General features: G+C 30.8%; 1 protein-coding gene across 1 annotated transcript in view; it reads left to right on the top strand.

Annotated features, from left to right (window-relative positions):
- The first annotated feature begins 874 nt into the window (after positions 1-874).
- LOC122265493 (uncharacterized) overlaps positions 875-23,522 on the top strand; it is a 29,435-nt gene continuing 6,787 nt past the window's right edge. Inside the window, exons 1-3 of the mRNA XM_086553099.1 lie at positions 875-884; positions 3,792-3,890; positions 5,562-5,660. Coding sequence (XP_086409225.1) covers positions 875-884; positions 3,792-3,890; positions 5,562-5,660 — 208 coding nt within the window. The remainder of the gene's footprint in view (positions 885-3,791; positions 3,891-5,561; positions 5,661-23,522) is intronic.

Raw genomic sequence — 23,522 nt, 5'->3', positions numbered from 1 at the left:
TAAATTATCAATTGTTATCATCCTTCTTCTTCTCATTATTGTTATTTTGATGGTGATCCTGTTCTTGTTCTCCTACATGCTTTTGTTGGTGGTGTTGTTGCGAGGTCTTTGTCAGTGATGACAAAGACAATGATAATAATGGAGAAAGTAATGGCAACAAAAGCAACAACAATAATGATGATAATGAAAAGTTTCATAATGTTAATGAAGGTAATGATAACAATATTAATGATAAAGTAATCATCACTGATAATGTTGATGATAACACTTTCATTACGATAATATAAATAATGATAATGGTAATGATATATTTATGATAACAATGATAATAATAATGGTGATGATGAATAATGGTAGTAATAATATTAAGGATGGAAATATTTTATGATACTGATGATAACACTCTCATGATAATGATATAATGATAATAATGATGGTGATTGGAAGGTGAATAATGATAGTAATAACAGTAATGATGGAAATAATATTTATTGATTATGATGATAATTAATGAATATTTTGAATATTGATTATAGATTATTATAAATTTATTATAAATTATAATTATTATCAATGATAGTGATTATCTTTAGTAATAATGATTATTTTTTATGTTATTATCATTTTTAGAATTTATCATCTTCACTCTTATTAGTTGTATCATCATTAATATTTTCATTATCATTATTATTGTGATTATTACTATTATTACTAATATTATATTATCATTATTATTAAAGTCATCATTATTATTATCTTTCCTCATTATGATTATCCTCATTATAATAATTATTATTCATTATCTTTACTAATATTTTTATCATTATGATTGATATATTTTTTTTTCATTACTATTGCTATCATTATAGCTATCATGATTGACTGTAATATAGGATTCTTCTTAGAAATAATGATAAAAGCAATAAAAAGCACAATAATTATCATAGTAATAATTAAAAAAAATATATTATAGGATTATAATTTCTCAAAATTAATTTCCTTAATAATATTCCTCTCAATAATCCATACATATTTTCTAATCTAATTTTCATTAACAGTCGTTATATTCGCAATTTTTATTAATATTCAAAATATACTATCCATTGCCTTATCCTTATCACCCTTATCATCGTCTATTAATCTCATTCCTAAAACTAGACTCATACTCATGTCATTCTTCACTCACATTCAAATTCGCATTGTCGTCCTCACTCCCTTCTCACATTCATTACTCACAAACATACGTCTATCAGAAGCATCTTCCTTCCTCAGGACCCCCTTACCTGGGCTTCCGCATTTGCCAACATGCTGTTTGCAGAGACGCTCCTCGAATGGCGAGAAGTGAACGCCAAGACTAAGAAAGGTAAGGCGATTGGAAAGCGAGTGACTTCTAAAGCACCAAAAGAATTTTGCTTTTTGTTCTCGTCTCATCTTTGTCTTTAGGAATTTTAATACAATTATTGTTATAATTAATAATGAATCTTATCAACTTTTATCATTAATTTGATTGATATTTATTTCTTTATTCTATGAATTTTTTCAATAAAATATTTTCATAGATTATTCTAATTAAAACTAGAAATAAATAAATTATTCTGCTTCTTTATAAATATAAATGTTATAATTTAATCAAACCTAGTTATAACAATTCTGATAATTAATAAGTATGATGGCTTTCAATTATTATTGATAATATCGATTATTTATTTCATCATTATTTAAAAGAAATATGATCATCAGCATCATCAATCATACTCATCATTCAATGCGTTTCCTATTTTATATTATCATTATTATTTCTATTACTAATAACTATCATTTTGTTCACTCCCATTTCTATTAAATTATCAATGTGTTATCATCCTTCTCTTTCTCATTATTGTTGATTTCTGATTGGTGCATCCTGTTCATTGTTCTCCTACATGCTTTTGTTGGTGGTGTTGTTGCGAGGGTCTTTGTCTGTGATGACAAAGACAATGATGATAATGGAGAGAAATGTAATGGCAACAAAAGCAACAACAATAATGATGGATAATGAAAAGTTTTCATAATTGTTGATGGTGGTAATGATAACAATATTAATGAATAAAGTAATCATCACTGATAATGGTTTTTGATGATAACACTTTCATGATGATAATAGATACTAATGATAATCGGTAATGACATATTTTATGATAACATTGATTAATAATAATGGTGTTGATGAATAATGAATAGTAAATAAATTTAAGAAATATAAAAGTTTAGTTAAGTCCCCCGAACGGCGGGTTCGTTTTCTTTGACATACGTAATGTCTCCCATGTCCCCCAATATTTGAATGTTTTTTATTTTTCGCTATTTACTAGAAGAAAGACATGTTATTGTTTTTGTTACTACCATATATCAGGTGTATGTTTTTTCCATTTGAAGACTATATATTTTACCTGCATTGAAACAGAAGTATTATAATTCATTTTATATCAATATGATTTTCTGAAAATAAATAAGCAGACGTCCTCAAACAACACCACGTGTTATCAATGGCTAAAGAACATCTTTATTTACTTGCACGAATATCTTAATATTTTATCTTAACTCATTTATATTTATCTTTACTGCACGAATATTTATCTTTTATATTAAAAAATTATAAATAAAATTTTATCTTTACTGCGCGAATGTGGCAAGAAAACCCCACAAATATTAAGGGAAGGAAATAATTTTATGATACTGATGATAACACTCTCATGATAATGGATGGAACTAATGATAATGAATTATAATGATAATAATGATGTGATTGGAAGGTGAATAATGATAGTTAATAAAATCAGTATATGATGGAAATAATATTTATTGATTATTATGATAATTCTTATTATATTGAATATTTTAAATATTGATTATAAATGATTATAATTTTTTTTGGAATTGTAATTATCATTAATGAATAATGATTATTTTCAGTGATAATGATTATTTTTATTTTTCTATCATTTTTAGAAATCATTATTTGACTGTTATTATGTTTTTATCATCATTAATATTTTCATTATCATTATTATCATTATGAATATTTATATAATTTATCATTATTTATTAGATTATCATTATTATTATCTTACATGATTATTTTTATCTTCATCGATTATCATTATCATTCATGTTATTGTTCATAATTATCTTTACTAATATTTTCTATCATTATGATTGATATTTTTTTATCATTTTATTACCATTGCTATCAAATTATAGCTATCATGATTCATGGTTATTATTGCAATGGTCTTCCATAAATATAATAATAAAAACAATAAAAATTACAATAATTATCATAGTAATAAAAAATATATATATTACTGATAAATAATTATCAAACATTCATTTTCATTATAATATTCTTTCTCATTATCATACATATATTTATTTTTCTTTTCCTTCTTCTTTCTATACCTTTACATAATCTTATTTTGCAATTAACATTCTAAGTATTTGCAATTTTATTAATATATCAAAAATTCATACTATTCCTAGCCCTTACCCTTATCACCCTAATCATCTCTATTAATCTCATTCCTAAAACTAGTCTCATTCTCCCTCACAATCACCTTCTCATTGTCATTCTCACTGACATTCACCTTCTGATTGTTATTCTCACTCACATTCACCATCTCATTGTCATTTTCACTCGCATTCACCTTCTTACTGTCATTCTCACTCACATTCACCTTCGCATTGTCATCCTCACTTCCCTTCTCACATTCATTACTCACAAACAGACGTCTAACACAAGCATCTTCCTCCCTCAGGTTGGACTCCCTTACACCTTGCTTCCCAGAACGGCTATCATGCTGTTGCAGAGACGCTCCTCGAGAAGGGCGGAGAAGTGAACGCCAAGGATAAGGATGGTAAGGCGATTTGAAAGCGAGTGACTTCTTAAAGGCGCCAGAAGAATTTTGCTTTTGTTTCTTTTCTTTTAATTTTATTGATTTTTATTTCTTTATTCTATGATTGTTTCAATAAAATATTTTCATAGATTATTTTATGAAATAGAAATTAATAGATTTTTCTATATTTCTTTATACTATAAATGTTATAATGATTAGTTATAATAATTATGATAATAATAAGTATGATCATCTTAATTATCATTGATATTATCATTATTATTTTCATGATTATCTAAAAGAAATATGATCATCCTCATCATCAATGGTGCTATTCATATTATCATTATTATTTCAATAGGATTACTATTATTATTACTCCTATTTCTATTAAATTATCAATTGTTTATCATCTTCTTCTTATTATTGTTAATTTTGGTGGTGGTGGTGATCCTGTTTCTTGTTCTCCTACATGCTTTTGTTGGTGGTGTTGTTGCGAGGTCTTTATCAGTGATGACAATGACAATGATGATAATGGAGAAAGTAGATGGCAACAAAGCAACAACAATAATGATGATAATGAAAAGTTTCATAATGTTGATGGTGGTAATGATAACAATATTAATGATTTTAAAGTAATCATCACTGATAATATTGATGATAACACTTTCATGATGATAATAGAACTAATGATAATGGTAATGACATATTTATGATAACAATGATAATAATAATGTTGATGATGAATAATGATAGTAATAAATTTAGAAATATAAAAGTTTAGTTAAGTCCCCCCTAACGGCGAGTCCGTTTTCTTTGACATACGTAATGTCTGCCATGTTCCACCAATATTTGATGTTTTTATATTTTACGCTTATTTACTACAAGGAAAAGACATGTTTTGTTTTATGTTACACCCATTTATCAGGTGTATGTTTTTTCCATGATGAACACTATATATTTTAACTGCATTGAAACAGAAGTGTAAATCATTTTATGATTCAATATGATTTTCTGAATAAATTAGCAGACGTCACAACAACACCACGTGTTTTCAATGGCTAAGATACATCTTTATTTTACTGTACGAATATGGCAAGAAAACCCCACATGTATAATTCTCCTACTCTTGTCCAACTCTATAGATTTCTGTATAATTCTCTATATTATATTTATATATATATATATATATATATATATATATATATATATATATTATAATATTACATATCTATTCGTGACTGATATGTATATATATATATACATATATATATATATATATATATATATATATATATATATATATAATATATATATATATTACTGATAAATAATTATCAAACATTCATTTTCATTATAATATTCTTTCTCATTATCATACATATATATTTTTTCTTTTCCTTCTTGTTTTCTATACCTTTTCATAATTCTTATTTTCATTAACATTCTAAGTATTTGCAATTTTATTAATATTCAAAATATCCATTACTATTCCTAGCCCTTACCCTTATCACCCTAATCATCTCTATTAATCTCATTCCTAAAACTAATTCTCATGAGAAATCTCCCTCACTCATTCACCTTCTTATTTTCATTCTCACTCACATTCACCTTTGCATTGTCATCCTCACTTCCCTTCTCACGCTCATTACTCACAAACAAACGTCTAACACAAGCATCTTCCTCCCTCAGGTTTGACTCCCTTACATCTTGCTTCCGTGAACGGCCACAATGCTGTTGCAGAGACGCTCCTCGAGAAGGGCGGAGAAGTGAACGCCAAGGCTAAGGATGGTAAGGCGATTGGAAAGCGAGTGACTTCTTAAAGGCACCAGAAGAATTTTGCTTTTGTTTCTTTTATCATCTTTATCTCTGTGGAAATTTATAATAATTATTATTTAGATCTAATAAGGATACATCTATCATCAGGTTTTCTTATTCTTCATCATTCAATATTCTTTTTTATTTATCCAATCCTTATGTTTTAGTTGTTAATTTGAGTTATTTGTAAATGTTATATATTCATTATCATTTGTCGTATGTATTTCAAGGTTATGATTATTATTATCATACAAATATTCATTATTATTATACATTCATATCTTATCATTTATTACAATTACATTTGTGTTATTATTATTATTTCAAGAATTTTCTTTTCGTAATTGTCATTTTTCATCATTCATCTTTTGTCTTCCTCTTTTACTCTTTCATTATTGATATCATTTTATTTTACTTCAATTTTTCTTAAATATGATTTTATACATATCATTGCTATGATTATTATTATTATTGTTATAGTTAGAATTATCACTATTTTAATTATTCATATTACTGCTATTTCTATTGAAATTATTATCATAGGTTATCCTTCCTCTTGTCATCATTGATAATTTTGCTGATGATCCTGTTGTTCTTGTTCTTGTACATGCTTTTGTTGTAGTTGTGAGGTCTTTATCACTCATAGTACCAGTGTCGGTAAATCATGATGGGTTTTGTCAGATGACAATGAGGATAACACAATGGCTTCTTGTTCTTCCTTCTTGCAAACACCCACGTCTGCTCACAGCTTGGTTGCAACAAACATGGTTATGCAGGTGCTGTTAAGAGGAATGCACTAAACTTAGCATTCGTTTTACGCTAAAATCAGCCTCTCTCTCGCCAAACTTAAGTTAGGTTTGATTAAGTACAAAGGTAACATATCCAAATGAAATATCAATAATATAAGATTTCATACGAGAAAGATATTACCTATTTTGTTTGATTATTATAAAGATAATGATAATACTAATAAAAAATAACCATAATAATGATGATAATGATAATGATGACTAAGAATAACATTGATTATAATTATATAGAAAAACATTAAAGATAAACAACAATAATCCGTATTATTATCAATATCAAAATCAAACTAGTTAGAATGCTCCATTATTGATTTTTTAATTAATTTTTATGACTGATATCATAATTTTTTCATTATGTAAAATATTATGTTTAATGATAATTACTAAATTCCAAAAAAAACAATGAATAGAAGTTTAATGAGAATCTATATGTTTCATTATGGTTATTATTTTATTATTATCATTGTCCATCAGAAATTATTGCATTTAATAATTATAAAGAGTCATTAAAGTCATTCTTCAAATCATGATGATTTCATTCATGAATACTTTTCCATTTAACTTATTACGCTCAATTTTTCTTCATTATTTTTCTTCCCTTTCATTATCATATTCTCTAGTCTTTTCCATGTATATATTCATAAGGCTGTTGTGTTTTTTGTCCTTTTTCTTTTGTATTCATCATACAGATATTTTTCATTAGCATTATCATCATTAATATAATAATCATTTACGATTATCACAAGTTGTTATGCCATTCAAATCAGTTTTCATCTTCCCAACCTCAGTTTCCCTTCGTGATTTTTGATATCATTAACATCATCAGACAATGTTCATTTTTCCAATTTTTATCCTCGCAAGTCTCAGAAACCATTCCAAGTCATAACTCTACTTTCTGCGACTTCTTTGTCACTTCTATACTTTAGTAAATAATTTCTCCTTCTTACTCTTTGTCACTCTATACTTTTCTGTTATTAAGTTCTCCTTCTACTCTTTGTCACTCTATACTTTCTTTCTCATTCTCCTACTCTATGTCAGCTATATACTTTCTGTATAATTCTCCTTCTCCTAATCTATGTCACTCTTCTACTTTCTGTATAATTATCCTGCTCCTATCTTTGTCATTATATTTCTCCTTTCCTACTCTTTAGTCACTCTATATTTTCTGTATAATTCTCATTCTCCTATGCTTTGTCATTATCTTTTATGATATACATTTTCTTCTTCTCCTACTCTTTGTTCACTCTCTATTTTCTGTAGAAGTCTCCTCTACTCTTTGTCACTCTATATTTCTATTTTTTTTTTTTCTCATAATTCTCCTTCTCCTACTCTTTGTCACTATTATACTTTCTGTATAATTCTCCTTCTACTATCATCATGTCACTCTATATTTTCATGAGTAGTAATTTTCTTCTCCTACTTCCTCTCCCTATTCTTTGGTCACTTTATACTCTATTATAATTCTTCTACTCTTTGTCACTCTTTTTCTGGTCCCAATTCTCCTTCTCCTACTCTATGTCACTCTATACTTTCTGTATAATTCTCCTTCTACTCTTTGTCACTCTATACTTTCTGTATAATTCTCCTTCTCCTACTCTATGTCACTCTATACTTTCTTTATAATTATCCTTCTCCTACTCTTTGTCATTATAATTTCTGTATAATTCTCCTTCTACTCTTTGTCACTCTATACTTTCTGTATAATTCTCCTTCTCCTACTCTTTGTCGCCACATCTTTTCTGTATAATACTCCTCCTTCTACTCTTTGTCACTCTATACTTTCTGTATAATTCTCCTTCTACTCTTTGTCACTCTATACTTTCTGTATAATTCTCCTTCTACTCTTTGTCACTCTATACTTTCTGTATAATTCTCCTTCTACTCTTTGTCACTCTATACTTTCTGTATAATTCTCCTTCTCCTACTCTTTGTCACTCTATATTTTCTGTATAATTCTCCTTCTCCTACTCTTTGTCACTATACTTTCAGTATAATTCTCCTTCTCCTACTCTTTGTCATTATAATTTCTGTATAATTCTCCTTCTCCTACTCTTTGTCATTATAATTTCTGTATAATTCTTCTTCTCCTACTCTTTGTCACTCTATATTTTCTGTACAATTTTCCTTCTCCTACTCTATGTCACTCTATACTTTCTATATAATTCTCCTCCTACTCTTTGTCACTCTATATTTTCTGTAGAATTCTCCCTCTACTCTTTGTCACTCTATACTTTCTATATAATTCTCCTTCTCCTACTCTTTGTCACTATATACTTTCTGTATAATTCTCCTTCTCCTATTATTGTCACTCTATATTTTCTGTACAATTTTCCTTCTCCTACTCCTATGTCACTCTATACTTTCTGTATAATTCTCCTTCTCCTACTCTATGTCACTCTATACTTTCTATATAATTCTCCTTCTACTCTTTGTCACTCTATATTTTCTGTATAATTCTCCTTCTCCTACTCTTTGTCATTATATTTTCTGTATAATTTTCCTTCTGCAACTCTTTGTCACTCTATACTTTCTGTATAATTCTCCTTCTACTCTTTGTCACTCTATACTTTCTGTATAATTCTCCTTCTACTCTTTGTCACTCTATACTTTCTGTATAATTCTCCTTCTCTTATTCTTTGTCACTCTATACTTTCTGTATAATTCTCCTTCTACTCTTTGTCACTCTATACTTTCTATATAATTCTCCTTCTCTTACTCTTTGTCACTATATACTTTCTGTATAATTCTCCTTCTCCTATCTATGTCAATCTATACTTTCTGTATAACTCTCCTTCTACTCTATGTCAATCTATACTTTATGTATAATTCTCCTTCTACTCTTTGTCACTCTATACTTTCTGTATAATTCTCCTTCTCCTACTCTATGTCACTCTATACTTTCTATATAATTCTCCTTCTACTCTTTGTCACTCTATAATTTCTGTATAATTCTCCTTCTACTCTTTGTCACTCTATATTTTCTGTATAATTTTCCTTCTCCTACTCTTTGTCACTCTATACTTTCTATATAATTCTCCTTCTCCTACTCTATGTCACTCTATTCTTTCTGTATAATTCTCCTTCTTCTCTTTGTCACTCTATACTTTCTGTATAATTCTCCATCTCTTATTCTTTGTCACTCTATACTTTCTGTATAATTCTCCTTCCACTCTTTGTCACTCTATACTTTCTATATAATTCTCCTTCTCCTACTCTATGTCACTCTATACTTTCTATATAATTCTCCTTCTCCTACTCTATGTCACTCTATACTTTCTGTATAATTCTCCTTCTCCTACTCTATGTCACTCTATACTTTCTATATAATTCTCCTTCTCCTACTCTATGTCCCTCTATACTTTCTGTATAATTTTCCTTCTAATCTGTGTCACTCTATACTTTCTGTATAATTCTCCTTCTCCTACTCTTTGTCACTCTATACTTTCTGTATAATTCTCCTTCTACTCTTTGTCACTCTATACTTTCTGTATAATTCTCCTTCTACTCTTTGTCACTCTATACTTTCTGTATAATTCTCCTTCTACTCTTTGTCACTCTATACTTTCTGTATAATTCTCCTTCTACTCTTTGTCACTCTATACTTTCTGTATAATTCTCCTTCTCCTACTCTTTGTCACTCTATACTTTCTGTATAATTATCCTTCTACTCTTTGTCTCTCTATACTTTCTGTATAATTCTCCTTCTACTCTTTGTCACTCTATACTTTCTGTATAATTCTCCTTCTCCTACTCTTTGTCACTCTATACTTTCTGTATAATTCTCCTTCTCCTACTCTTTGTCACTCTATACTTTCTGTATAATTCTCCTTCTCCTACTCTCTGTCACTCTATATTTTCTGTATAATTCTCCTTCTCCTACTCTTTGTCACTCTATACTTTCTGTATGATTCTACTTCTACTCTTTGTCACTCTATATTTTCTGTAAAATTTTCCTTCTCCTACTCTATGTCACTCTATACTTTCTGTATAATTCTCCTTCTACTCTTTGTCACTCTATAATTTCTGTATAATTCTCCTTCTCCTACTCTTTGTCATTATAATTTCTGTATAATTCTCCTTCTCCTACTCTATGTCACTCTATACTTTCTATATAATTCTCCTCCTCCTACTCTTTGTCACTATCCTTTCTGTATAATTCTCCTTCTACTCTTTGTCACTCTATACTTTCTGTATAATTCTCCTTCTCCTACTCTTTGTCACTCTATACTTTCTGTATAATTCTCCTTCTACTCTTTGTCACTCTATACTTTCTGTATAATTCTCCTTCTCCTACTCTTTGTCACTCTATATTTTCTGTATAGTTCTCTTTCTCCTACTATTTGTCACTCTATACTTTCTGTATATTTTCCTTCTCCTACTCTCTGTCACTCTATACTTTCTGTATAATTCTCCTTCTACTCTTTGTCACTCTATACTTTCTGTATAATTCTCCTTCTACTCTTTGTCACTCTATACTTTCTGTATAATTCTCCTTCTACTCTTTGTCACTCTATACTTTCTGTATAATTCTCCTTCTCCTACTCTATGTCACTCTATACTTTCTGTATAATTCTCCTTCTCCTACTCTTTGTCATTATATTTTCTGTATAATTTTCCTTCTCCTACTCTTTGTCACTCTATATTTTCTGTAGAATTCTCCCTCTACTCTTTGTCACTCTATACTTTCTATATAATTCTCCTTCTCCTACTCTTTGTCACTATATACTTTCTGTATAATTCTCCTTCTCCTATCATTGTCACTCTATATTTTCTGTACAATTCTCCTTCTCCTACTCTATGTCACTCTATACTTTCTATATAATTCTCCTTCTCCTACTCTATGTCACTCTATACTTTCTATATAATTCTCCTTCTACTCTTTGTCACTCTATACTTTCTATATAATTCTCCTTCTACTCTTTGTCACTCTATACTTTCTGTATAATTCTCCTTCTACTCTTTGTCACTCTATATTTTCTGTATAATTCTCCTTCTCCTACTCTATGTCACTCTATACTTTCTATATAATTCTCCTTCTACTCTTTGTCACTCTATACTTTCTATATAATTCTCCTTCTCCTACTCTATGTCACTCTATACTTTCTATATAATTCTCCTTCTCCTACTCTATGTCACTCTATACTTTCTATATAATTCTCCTTCTCCTACTCTATGTCACTCTATACTTTCTATATAATTCTCCTTCTCCTACTCTATGTCACTCTATACTTTCTATATAATTCTCCTTCTCCTACTCTATGTCACTCTATACTTTCTATATAATTCTCCTTCTCCTACTCTATGTCACTCTATACTTTCTATATAATTCTCCTTCTCCTACTCTATGTCACTCTATACTTTCTATATAATTCTCCTTCTCCTACTCTATGTCACTCTATACTTTCTATATAATTCTCCTTCTCCTACTCTATGTCACTCTATACTTTCTGTATAATTCTCCTTCTCCTACTCTATGTCACTCTATACTTTCTATATAATTCTCCTTCTCCTACTCTATGTCACTCTATACTTTCTATATAATTCTCCTTCTCCTACTCTATGTCACTCTATACTTTCTATATAATTCTCCTTCTCCTACTCTATGTCACTCTATACTTTCTATATAATTCTCCTTCTCCTACTCTATGTCACTCTATACTTTCTATATAATTCTCCTTCTCCTACTCTATGTCACTCTATACTTTCTATATAATTCTCCTTCTCCTACTCTATGTCACTCTATACTTTCTATATAATTCTCCTTCTCCTACTCTATGTCACTCTATACTTTCTATATAATTCTCCTTCTACTCTTTGTCACTCTATACTTTCTATATAATTCTCCTTCTCCTACTCTATGTCACTCTATACTTTCTATATAATTCTCCTTCTACTCTTTGTCACTCTATAATTTCTGTATAATTCTCCTTCTACTCTATGTCACTCTATACTTTCTATATAATTCTCCTTCTCCTACTCTATGTCACTCTATACTTTCTATATAATTCTCCTTCTACTCTTTGTCACTCTATACTTTCTGTATAATTCTCCTTCTACTCTTTGTCACTCTATACTTTCTGTATAATTCTCCTTCTACTCTTTGTCACTCTATACTTTCTGTATAATTCTCCTTCTACTCTTTGTCACTCTATACTTTCTGTATAATTCTCCTTCTCCTACTCTATGTCACTCTATACTTTCTGTATAATTATCCTTCTACTATTTGTCACTCTATAATTTCTGTATAATTCTCCTTCTCCTACTCTATGTCACTCTATACTTTCTGTATAATTCTCCTTCTCCTACTCTATGTCACTCTATACTTTCTATATAATTCTCCTTCTACTCTTTGTCACTCTATATTTTCTGTATAATTTTCCTTCTCCTACTCTTTGTCACTCTATATTTTCTGTAGAATTCTCCCTCTACTCTTTGTCACTCTATACTTTCTGTATAATTCTCCTTCTACTCTTTGTCACTCTATACTTTCTGTATAATTCTCCTTCTCCTACTCTATGTCACTCTATACTTTCTGTATAATTATCCTTCTCCTACGCTTTGTTACTATATTTTCTGTATAATTCTCCTTCTCCTACTCTTTGTCATTATATTTTCTGTATAATTTTCCTTCTCCTACTCTTTGTCACTATATACTTTCTGTATAATTCTCCTTCTCCTATCTTTGTCACTCTATATTTTCTGTACAATTTTCCTTCTCCTACTCCTATGTCACTCTATACTTTCTATATAATTCTCCTTCTCCTACTCTATGTCACTCTATACTTTCTATATAATTCTCCTTCTCCTACTCTATGTCACTCTATACTTTCTATATAATTCTCCTTCTCCTACTCTATGTCACTCTATACTTTCTATATAATTCTCCTTCTCCTACTCTATGTCACTCTATACTTTCTATATAATTCTCCTTCTCCTACTCTATGTCACTCTATACTTTCTATATAATTCTCCTTCTCCTACTCTATGTCACTCTATACTTTCTATATAATTCTCCTTCTCCTACTCTATGTCACTCTATACTTTCTATATAATTCTCCTTCTCCTACTCTTTGTCATTATAATTTCTGTATAATTCTCCTTCTCCTACTCTTTGTCACTCTATACTTTCTGTATAATTCTCCTTCTCCTACTCTATGTCACTCTATACTTTCTATATAATTCTCCTTCTCCTACTCTATGTCACTCTATACTTTCTGTATAATTCTCCTTCTCCTACTCTATGTCACTCTATACTTTCTGTATAATTCTCCTTCTCCTACTCTATGTCACTCTATACTTTCTATATAATTCTCCTTCTCCTACTCTATGTCACTCTATACTTTCTGTATAATTCTCCTTCTCCTACTCTTTGTCACTCTATACTTTCTGTATAATTCTCCTTCTCCTACTCTATGTCACTCTATACTTTCTGTATAATTCTCCTTCTACTCTTTGTCACTCTATAATTTCTGTATAATTCTCCTTCTACTCTTTGTCACTCTATACTTTCTATATAATTCTCCTTCTCCTACTCTATGTCACTCTATACTTTCTATATAATTCTCCTTCTACTCTTTGTCACTCTATACTTTCTGTATAATTCTCCTTCTACTCTTTGTCACTCTATAATTTCTGTATAATTCTCCTTCTACTCTTTGTCACTCTATACTTTCTGTATAATTCTCCTTCTCCTACTCTATGTCACTCTATACTTTCTATATAATTCTCCTTCTACTCTTTGTCACTCTATAATTTCTGTATAATTCTCCTTCTACTCTTTGTCACTCTATACTTTCTGTATAATTCTCCTTCTCCTACTCTTTGTCACTCTATACTTTCTGTATAATTCTCCTTCTCCTACTCTTTGTCACTCTATACTTTCTGTATAATTCTCCTTCTACTCTTTGTCACTTTATACTTTCTGTATAATTCTCCTTCTACTCTTTGTCACTTTATACTTTCTGTATAATTCTCCTTCTACTCTTTGTCACTCTATACTTTCTGTATAATTCTCCTTCTCCTAGTCTTTGTCACTCTATATTTTCTGTATAATTCTCCTTCTCCTACTCTTTGTCACTCTATATTTTCTGTATAATTCTCCTTCTCCTACTCTTTGTCACTATACTTTCTGTATAATTCTCCTTCTACTCTTTGTCACTATACTTTTTGTATAATTCTCCTTCTACTCTTTGTCACTATACTTTCTGTATAATTCTCCTTCTCCTACTCTTTGTCACTCTATACTTTCTGTATAATTCTCTTTCTCCTATTCTTTGTCACTCTATTTTTTGTATATTTCTCCGTCTTCTCTTTGTCACTATACTTTTTCTATAATTCTCCTTCTACTCTTTGTCACTCTATATTTTCTGTATAATCCTCCTTCTACTCTTTGTCACTCTATACTTTCTATATAATTCTCCTTCTCCTACTCTTTGTCACTCTATACTTTCTATATAATTCTCCTCCTCCTATCTTTGTCACTCTATATTTTCTGTATGATTCTCCTTCTCCTACTCTTTGTCACCCTATACTTTCTGTATAATTCTCTTTCTCCTACTCTTTGTCACTCTATACTTTCTGTATAATTCTCCTTCTCCTACTCTTTGTCACTCTATACTTTCTGTATAATTCTCCTTCTACTCTTTGTCACTCTATACTTTCTGTATAATTCTCCTTCTCCTACTCTTTGTCACTCTATACTTTCTGTATAATTCTCCTTCTACTCTTTGTCACTCTATACTTTCTGTATAATTCTCCTTCTACTCTTTGTCACTCTATACTTTCTGTATAATTATCCTTCTCCTACGCTTTGTTACTATATTTTCTGTATAATTCTCCTTCTCCTACTCTTTGTCATTATATTTTCTGTATAATTTTCCTTCTCCTACTCTTTGTCACTCTATATTTTCTGTAGAATTCTCCCTCTACTCTTTGTCATTATAATTTCTGTATAATTCTCCTTCTACTCTTTGTCACTCTATATTTTCTGTATAATTCTCCTTCTCCTACTCTATGTCACTCTATACTTTCTATATAATTCTCCTTCTCCTACTCTATGTCACTCTATACTTTCTATATAATTCTCCTTCTCCTACTCTATGTCACTCTATACTTTCTATATAATTCTCCTTCTCCTACTCTATGTCACTCTATACTTTCTATATAATTCTCCTTCTACTCTTTGTCACTCTATACTTTCTATATAATTCTCCTTCTCCTACTCTTTGTCACTCTATATTTTCTGTATAATTTTCCTTCTCCTACTCTTTGTCACTCTATATTTTCTGTAGAATTCTCCCTCTACTCTTTGTCACTCTATACTTTCTATATAATTCTCCTTCTCCTACTCTTTGTCACTATATTTTCTGTATAATTCTCCTTCTCCTACTCTTTGTCACTCTATACTTTCTGTATAATTCTCCTTCTCCTACTCTCTGTCACTCTATATTTTCTGTATAATTTTCCTTCTTTTACTCTTTGTCACTCTACATTTTCTGTATGATTCTCCTTCTCCTACTCCTATGTCACTCTATACTTTCTGTATAATTCTCCTTCTACTCTTTGTCACTCTATAATTTCTGTATAATTCTCCTTCTACTCTTTGTCACTCTATAATTTCTGTATAATTCTCCTTCTACTCTTTGTCACTCTATACTTTCTATATAATTCTCCTTCTACTCTTTGTCACTCTATAATTTCTGTATAATTCTCCTTCTCCTACTCTATGTCACTCTATACTTTCTATATAATTCTCCTTCTACTCTTTGTCACTCTATATTTTCTGTATAATTCTCCTTCTACTCTTTGTCACTCTATACTTTCTATATAATTCTCCTTCTACTCTTTGTCACTCTATACTTTCTGTATAATTCTCCTTCTACTCTTTGTCACTCTATAATTTCTGTATAATTCTCCTTCTACTCTTTGTCACTCTATAATTTCTGTATAATTCTCCTTCTCCTACTCTATGTCACTCTATACTTTCTGTATAATTCTCCTTCTACTCTTTGTCACTCTATACTTTCTATATAATTCTCCTTCTACTCTTTGTCACTCTATATTTTCTGTATAATTCTCCTTCTCCTACTCTTTGTCACTCTATATTTTCTGTATAATTCTCCTTCTCCTACTCTTTGTCACTATACTTTCTGTATAATTCTCCTTCTACTCTTTGTCACTATACTTTTTGTATAATTCTCCTTCTCCTACTCTTTGTCACTCTATACTTTCTGTATAATTCTCCTTCTCCTACTCTTTGTCACTCTATACTTTCTGTATAATTCTCTTTCTCCTATTCTTTGTCACTCTATACTTTCTGTATATTCTCCTTCTCCTACTCTTTGTCACTCTATATTTTCTGTATAATTCTCCTTCTCCTACTCTTTGTCACTATACTTTCTGTATAATTCTCCTTCTACTCTTTGTCACTATACTTTCTGTATAATTCTCCTTCTCCTACTCTTTGTCACTCTATACTTTCTGTATAATTCTCCTTCTCCTACTCTTTGTCACTCTATACTTTCTGTATAATTCTCCTTCTCCTACTCTTTGTCACTCTATACTTTCTGTATAATTCTCCTTCTCCTACTCTTTGTCACTCTATACTTTCTGTATAATTCTCCTTCTCCTACTCTTTGTCACTCTATACTTTCTGTATAATTCTCCTTCTCCTATTCTTTGTCACTCTATACTTTCTGTATAATTCTCCTTCTCCTACTCTTTGTCACTCTATACTTTCTGTATGATTCTACTTCTACTCTTTGTCACTCTATATTTTCTGTAAAATTTTCCTTCTCCTACTATTCTTTGTCACTTTACATTCTCTTTATAATTCTTCTACTCTTTGTCACTTCATTTTCTGTCCAATTCTCCTTCTCCTACTCTTTGTCACTCTATATTTTCTGTATAATTCTCCTTCTCCTACTCTATGTCACTCTATACTTTCTATATAATTCTCCTTCTACTCTTTGTCACTCTATACTTTCTGTATAATTCTCCTTCTCCTACTCTTTGTCATTATATTTTCTGTATACTTTTCCTTCTCCTACTCTTTGTCACTCTATATTTTCTGTATAATTCTCCTTCTACTCTTTGTCACTCTATACTTTCTGTATAATTCTCCTTCTACTCTTTGTCACTCTATACTTTCTGTATAATTCTCCTTCTCCTACTCTATGTCACTCTATACTTTCTGTATAATTATCCTTCTCCTACGCTTTGTCACTCTATACTTTCTGTATAATTATCCTTCTACTCTTTGTCTCTCTATACTTTCTGTATAATTCTCCTTCTACTCTTTGTCACTCTATATTTTCTGTATAATTCTCCTTCTCCTACTCTTTGTCATTATATTTTCTGTATAATTTTCCTTCTCCTACTCTTTGTCACTCTATATTTTCTGTAGAATTCTCCCTCTACTCTTTGTCACTCTATACTTTCTATATAATTCTCCTTCTCCTACTCTTTGTCATTATATTTTCTGTATAATTTTCCTTCTCCTACTCTTTGTCACTCTATATTTTCTGTAGAATTCTCCTTCTACTCTTTGTCACTCTATACTTTCTATATAATTCTCCTTCTCCTACTCTTTGTCACTATATACTTTCTATATAATTCTCCTTCTCCTATCTTTGTCACTCTATATTTTCTGTATGATTCTCCTTCTCCTACTCTTTGTCACTCTATACTTTCTGTATAATTCTCCTTCTCCTACTCTATGTCACTCTATACTTTCTGTATAATTCTCCTTCTCCTACTCTTTGTCACTCTATACTTTCTATATAATTCTCCTTCTCCTACTCTTCTTCACTCTCTATTTTCTCTATATTTCTTCTTCTACTCTTTGTCACTCTATACTTTCTATATAATTCTCCTTCTCCTACTCTATGTCACTCTATACTTTCTATATAATTCTCCTTCTACTCTTTGTCACTCTATACTTTCTATATAATTCTCCTTCTCCTACTCTTTGTCACTATATACTTTCTATATAATTCTCCTTCTCCTATCTTTGTCACTCTATATTTTCTGTATGATTCTCCTTCTCCTACTCTTTGTCACTCTATATTTTCTGTACAATTTTCCTTCTCCTACTCCTATGTCACTCTATACTTTCTGTATAATTCTCCTTCTCCTACTCTTTGTCACTCTATACTTTCTGTATAATTCTCCTTCTCCTACTCTTTGTCACTCTATACTTTCTGTATAATTCTCCTTCTCCTACTCTTTGTCACTCTATACTTTCTGTATAATTCTCCTTCTCCTACTCTCTGTCACTCTATATTTTCTGTATAATTCTCCTTCTCCTACTCTTTGTCACTCTATACTTTCTGTATGATTCTCCTTCTCCTACTCTTTGTCACTCCATATTTCTGTATAATTCTCCTTCTACTCTTTGTCACTCTATACTTTCTGTATATTCTCCTTCTCCTACTCTTTGTCACTCTATACTTTCTGTATGATTCTACTTCTACTCTTTGTCACTCTATATTTTCTGTAAAATTTTCCTTTTCCTACTATTCTTTGTCACTCTATACTTTCTGTATAATTCTCCTTCTCCTACTCTATGTCACTCTATACTTTCTGTATAATTCTCCTTCTCCTACTCTTTGTCATTATATTTTCTGTATAATTCTCTATATTATATATATAATATATATATATATTATTTATATATATATTATTTGTAATTATATAGTATATTATAATAATGATATAAATAAATATATTATATATGGTAAATAATGATATCGATAAATATATAAGTTGTGTACAGTTGTCACTAACACAATTGCAGATTGTATTCACTGCAAAAGTCAAAAAATAAAGGATTTCAAATATTTGCATGGAGGTACAGAAACAACCTCACACACACACAAACTCCTCCTAAAGCCAAATGGCCAAACAACAATCAGTCCAGAATCAAGCTCTTAGAGTCTGCCAGGATATGTCACGCGTCCAAAACATCCCACATGTGAAAACAGCTGCATTGTAGTGGATGTGCTTCGCCCAGCCATCCCTCCAGGGGAAATGCAGCGAGTTTCCCGCCTTTATGGCGCCACGAGGGGGAAATTTAACGGTAAAAAGAGCAGATTGGGTCGCCTTCACAAGGAGCGTCAAGCTGAAGTTGTTGGAGGGAAGAAAGAAGAAACATTGATGATAAAGTAAACAGTGTTTCAAAATTGTATTATAAATGCAGCAATGGCAACCATCCCTAAGACTTCGACAGATTAGCCTTAAGCATAGAGTTCCATGGTGGACACCAGATTGCCGCAGGGCGCTTATGTGAACGAAAATAGAGGCCTACAGGCTTTTCCACAATTAATATCACAAACGAGAACTTTCGCAATTAAAAACAAGCGAGAGCTAGGGCTCGAAGAAGAACAATCAACAAGCCAAAAGAGACTCCTGGCGAAGCTTTGTCTCTCGATTAACAGCAATACAGCATTGCAGTGGTTTGGTCCACTGTCAACAAAATCAATAAAAAAAGAAATTATTAAAAATCAAAAACATCACTCATGAGGGAAAAGAATATAGAGACATTGCTAACATAATCGCCAGGCAGTTCTCTATACAAGCAGCTCGGAAAACTACAATTGCATTCCTGACCACCAAGGAAGCAGCCGAGCTGCAACCAATTCACTTTGCCACAGGAGATAACCTTGATTATAATAAAGATCTAACTATGAATGAGCTTGTCCGAGCCCTAGAAGCCTGTAGAGGAACATCCCCAGGCCCCGATGAGATTCGATATAAGATGATGAAGCATCTTAATCATGATGACATGATTAAGTTGCTAGAAGTGTACAATGATATTTGGAAAAGCCAGACTTTTCCAAATTCATGGCATTTCGCCACATCATTCCCATATTGAAAGGAGGGGGAAATCCCAGATCCGCCATCTCTTACCGCCCAATTGCGTTGACAAGCTGCTTATGCAAGGTCATGGAAAGAATTGTTAATAGTAGGCTATTGCATTTTTTAAATACCAGAATTTACTAGTTGACGAGCAGTGCGGCTTCCGAAAGGGACGTCAAACTCTCGATCAGCTAGTAAAACTGGAAAGTCATATTCATGAGGCATTTGCCAAAAAGCATTTTTTGATTTCAGTATTTTTAGACATAGAAAAAGCTACGACATGACATGGCGACATGGCTACTCAGAAAACTTTATGCTTTCGGATTACGTGGAAACTTGCCTTGTTTTATCCAAAATTTCATATCTGACAGAACGTTTTCTGTCAAATTATTTTCCGACAATGTCACATTCTCGGACATTTTTGTCCAGGCAAACGGGGTCCCACAAGGAAGTGTCTTGTCTCCAACATTATTTCTGTGTATGATAAATGACATTTTACCATCTCCTCCTCGGAATCTTAAATACTCACTGTACGCCGATGATTGTGCATTATGGCACTCCAGCAATAATGCAGAGTTCTCGGCAAATCAGATCCAATTGGCACTGGATATGATTCATAACTAGGGCCTCCAGTGGGGTTTTAAGTTTTCCATAAGAAAGAGTATTGGCGTGGTCTTTACACATAGGAGAAAGCCCAACATCAGGCTAACTCTAGACAACCACCCAATACCTATTAAAAATTCAGCTAGATTTCTTGGTCTACTCTTTGATAGTAGATTGAATTGGAAAGACCACATTGGTCAGTTAAAGAATAAATGTCAAAAAGCACTCAATTTATTAAAGTGCATTTCTGGACACAAATGGGGAGCTGATAGAAAGTCTTTACTGATGTTATATAAATCCCTGACTAGATCTCCTTCTTATCATCCTTCTTCTTATTATTGTTATTTTGATGGTGATCCTGTTCTTGTTCTCCTACATGCTTTTGTTGGTGGTGTTGTTGCGAGGTCTTTGTCAGTGATGACAAAGACAATGATGATAATGGAGAAAGTAATGGCAACAAATGCAACAACAATAATGATGATTATCATTGTAATATATATATATTTTTTGATAAATGATTATCAAACGTTCTTTTTCATTAAAATATTCCTTCTTATAATCATACGCATTTTCTTCCTTCTCATTTCTATGCCTTTTCCTAATTTTTATTTTCAGTAACTTTCTTATTATTTGCAATTTTATTAATATTCAAAATATTCATACTATTCCTTGCCCTTATCCTTATCACCTTAATCATTCCTAAAACTAATCTCATTCTCCCTCACAATCACCTTCTCATTGTCATTCTCACTCACATTCACCTTCTCATTGTCATTTTCACTCACATTCACCTTCGCATTGTCATTCCCTTCTCACGCTCATTACTCACAAACAGACGTCTAACAGAAGCATCTTCCTCCCTCAGCTTGGACTCCCTTACACTGGGCTTCCCACAACGGCCATCATGCTGTTGCTGAGACGCTCCTCGAGAAGGGCGGAGAAGTGAACGCCAAGGATAGTTATGGTAAGGCGATTGGAAAGCGAGTGACTTCTTAAAGGCACCAGAAGAAATTTGCTTTTGTTTCCTTTCTAATCTTTGTCTTTATGGAATTTTATAACAATTATTGTTATAATTTAATAAGGGAATCTTTTTCATCTTTTATCATTAATTTTATTGATATTTATTTCTTTATTCTATGAATTTTTCAATGAAATATTTTCATAGATTATTTTATAACTAAGAAAAAAATAGATTTTTCTATATTTCTTTATACTATAAATGTTATAATGATTAGTTATAATAATTATGATAATAATAAGTATGATCATCTTAATTATTACTGACATTGTCATTATTATTTTCCTGATTATTTATAAGAAATATGATCATCCTGATCATCAATCATAATCATCATCAATGGTGCTATTCATATTATCATTATTATTTCATTACTATAAATATCATTGTTACTCCCATTTCTACTAAATTATCAATTGTTATCATCCTTCTTCTTCTCATTATTGTTATTTTGATGGTGATCCTGTTCTTGTTCTCCTACATGTTTTTGTTGGTGGTGTTGTTGCGAGGTCTTTGTCAGTGATGACAATGATGATAATGGAGAAAGTAATGGCAACAAAAGCAACAACAATAATGATGATAATGAAAAGTTTCATAATGTTGATGGTGGTAATGATAACAATATTAATGATAAAGTAATCATCACTGATAATGTTGATGATAACACTTTCATGATGATAATAGAACTAATGATAATGGTAATGACATATATATGATAACAATTATAATGATAATGGTGATGATGAATAATGATAGTAATAAATTTAGAAATATAAAAGTTTAGTTAAGTCCCCCCGAACGGCGGGTCCGTTTTCTTTGACATACGTAATGTCTCCCATGTTCCACCAATATTTTGATGTTTTTTATTTTACGCTTATTTACTACAAGAAAGACATGTTTTGTTTATGTTACACCATTTATCAGGTGTATGTTTTTCCATTATGAAGACTATATATTTTAACTGCATTGAAACAGAAGTGTAAATCGTTTTATATCAATATGATTTTCTGAATAAATTAGCAGACGCTCAACAACACCACGTGTTTCAATGGCTAAAGAACATCTTTATTTACTGCACGAATGTGGCAAGAAAACCCCACATGTATAATTCTCCTACTCTTTGTCACTCTATATTTCTGTATAATTCTCTATATTATATATATTGTATATATATAAAATATATATATTACTGATAAATAATTATCAAACATTTATTTTCATTATAATATTCTTTCTCATTATCATACATATATATTTTTTTCTTTTCTTTCTTGTTTCTATACCTTTTCATAATTCTTATTTTCATTAACATTCTAAGTATTTGCAATTTTATTAATATTCAAAATATCCATACTATTCCTAGCCCTTACCCTTATCACCCTAATCATCTCTATTAATCTCATTCCTAAAACTAGTCTCATTCTCCCTCACATTCACCTTCTCACTGTCATTTTCACTCACATTCACCTTCGCATTGTCATCCTCACTTCCCTTCTCACGCTCATTACTCACAAACAGACGTCTAACAGAAGCATCTTCCTCCCTCAG

The sequence above is a fragment of the Penaeus japonicus genome, unplaced genomic scaffold, assembly GCF_977035675.1.
Source record: "Penaeus japonicus unplaced genomic scaffold, GWHDUDI00000001_assembly GWHDUDI00000027, whole genome shotgun sequence".
Classification (NCBI taxonomy): domain Eukaryota; kingdom Metazoa; phylum Arthropoda; class Malacostraca; order Decapoda; family Penaeidae; genus Penaeus; species Penaeus japonicus.
The sequence above is the reverse complement of the archived record's forward strand: the minus strand, read 5'-3'. Positions and strand labels throughout refer to the sequence as shown.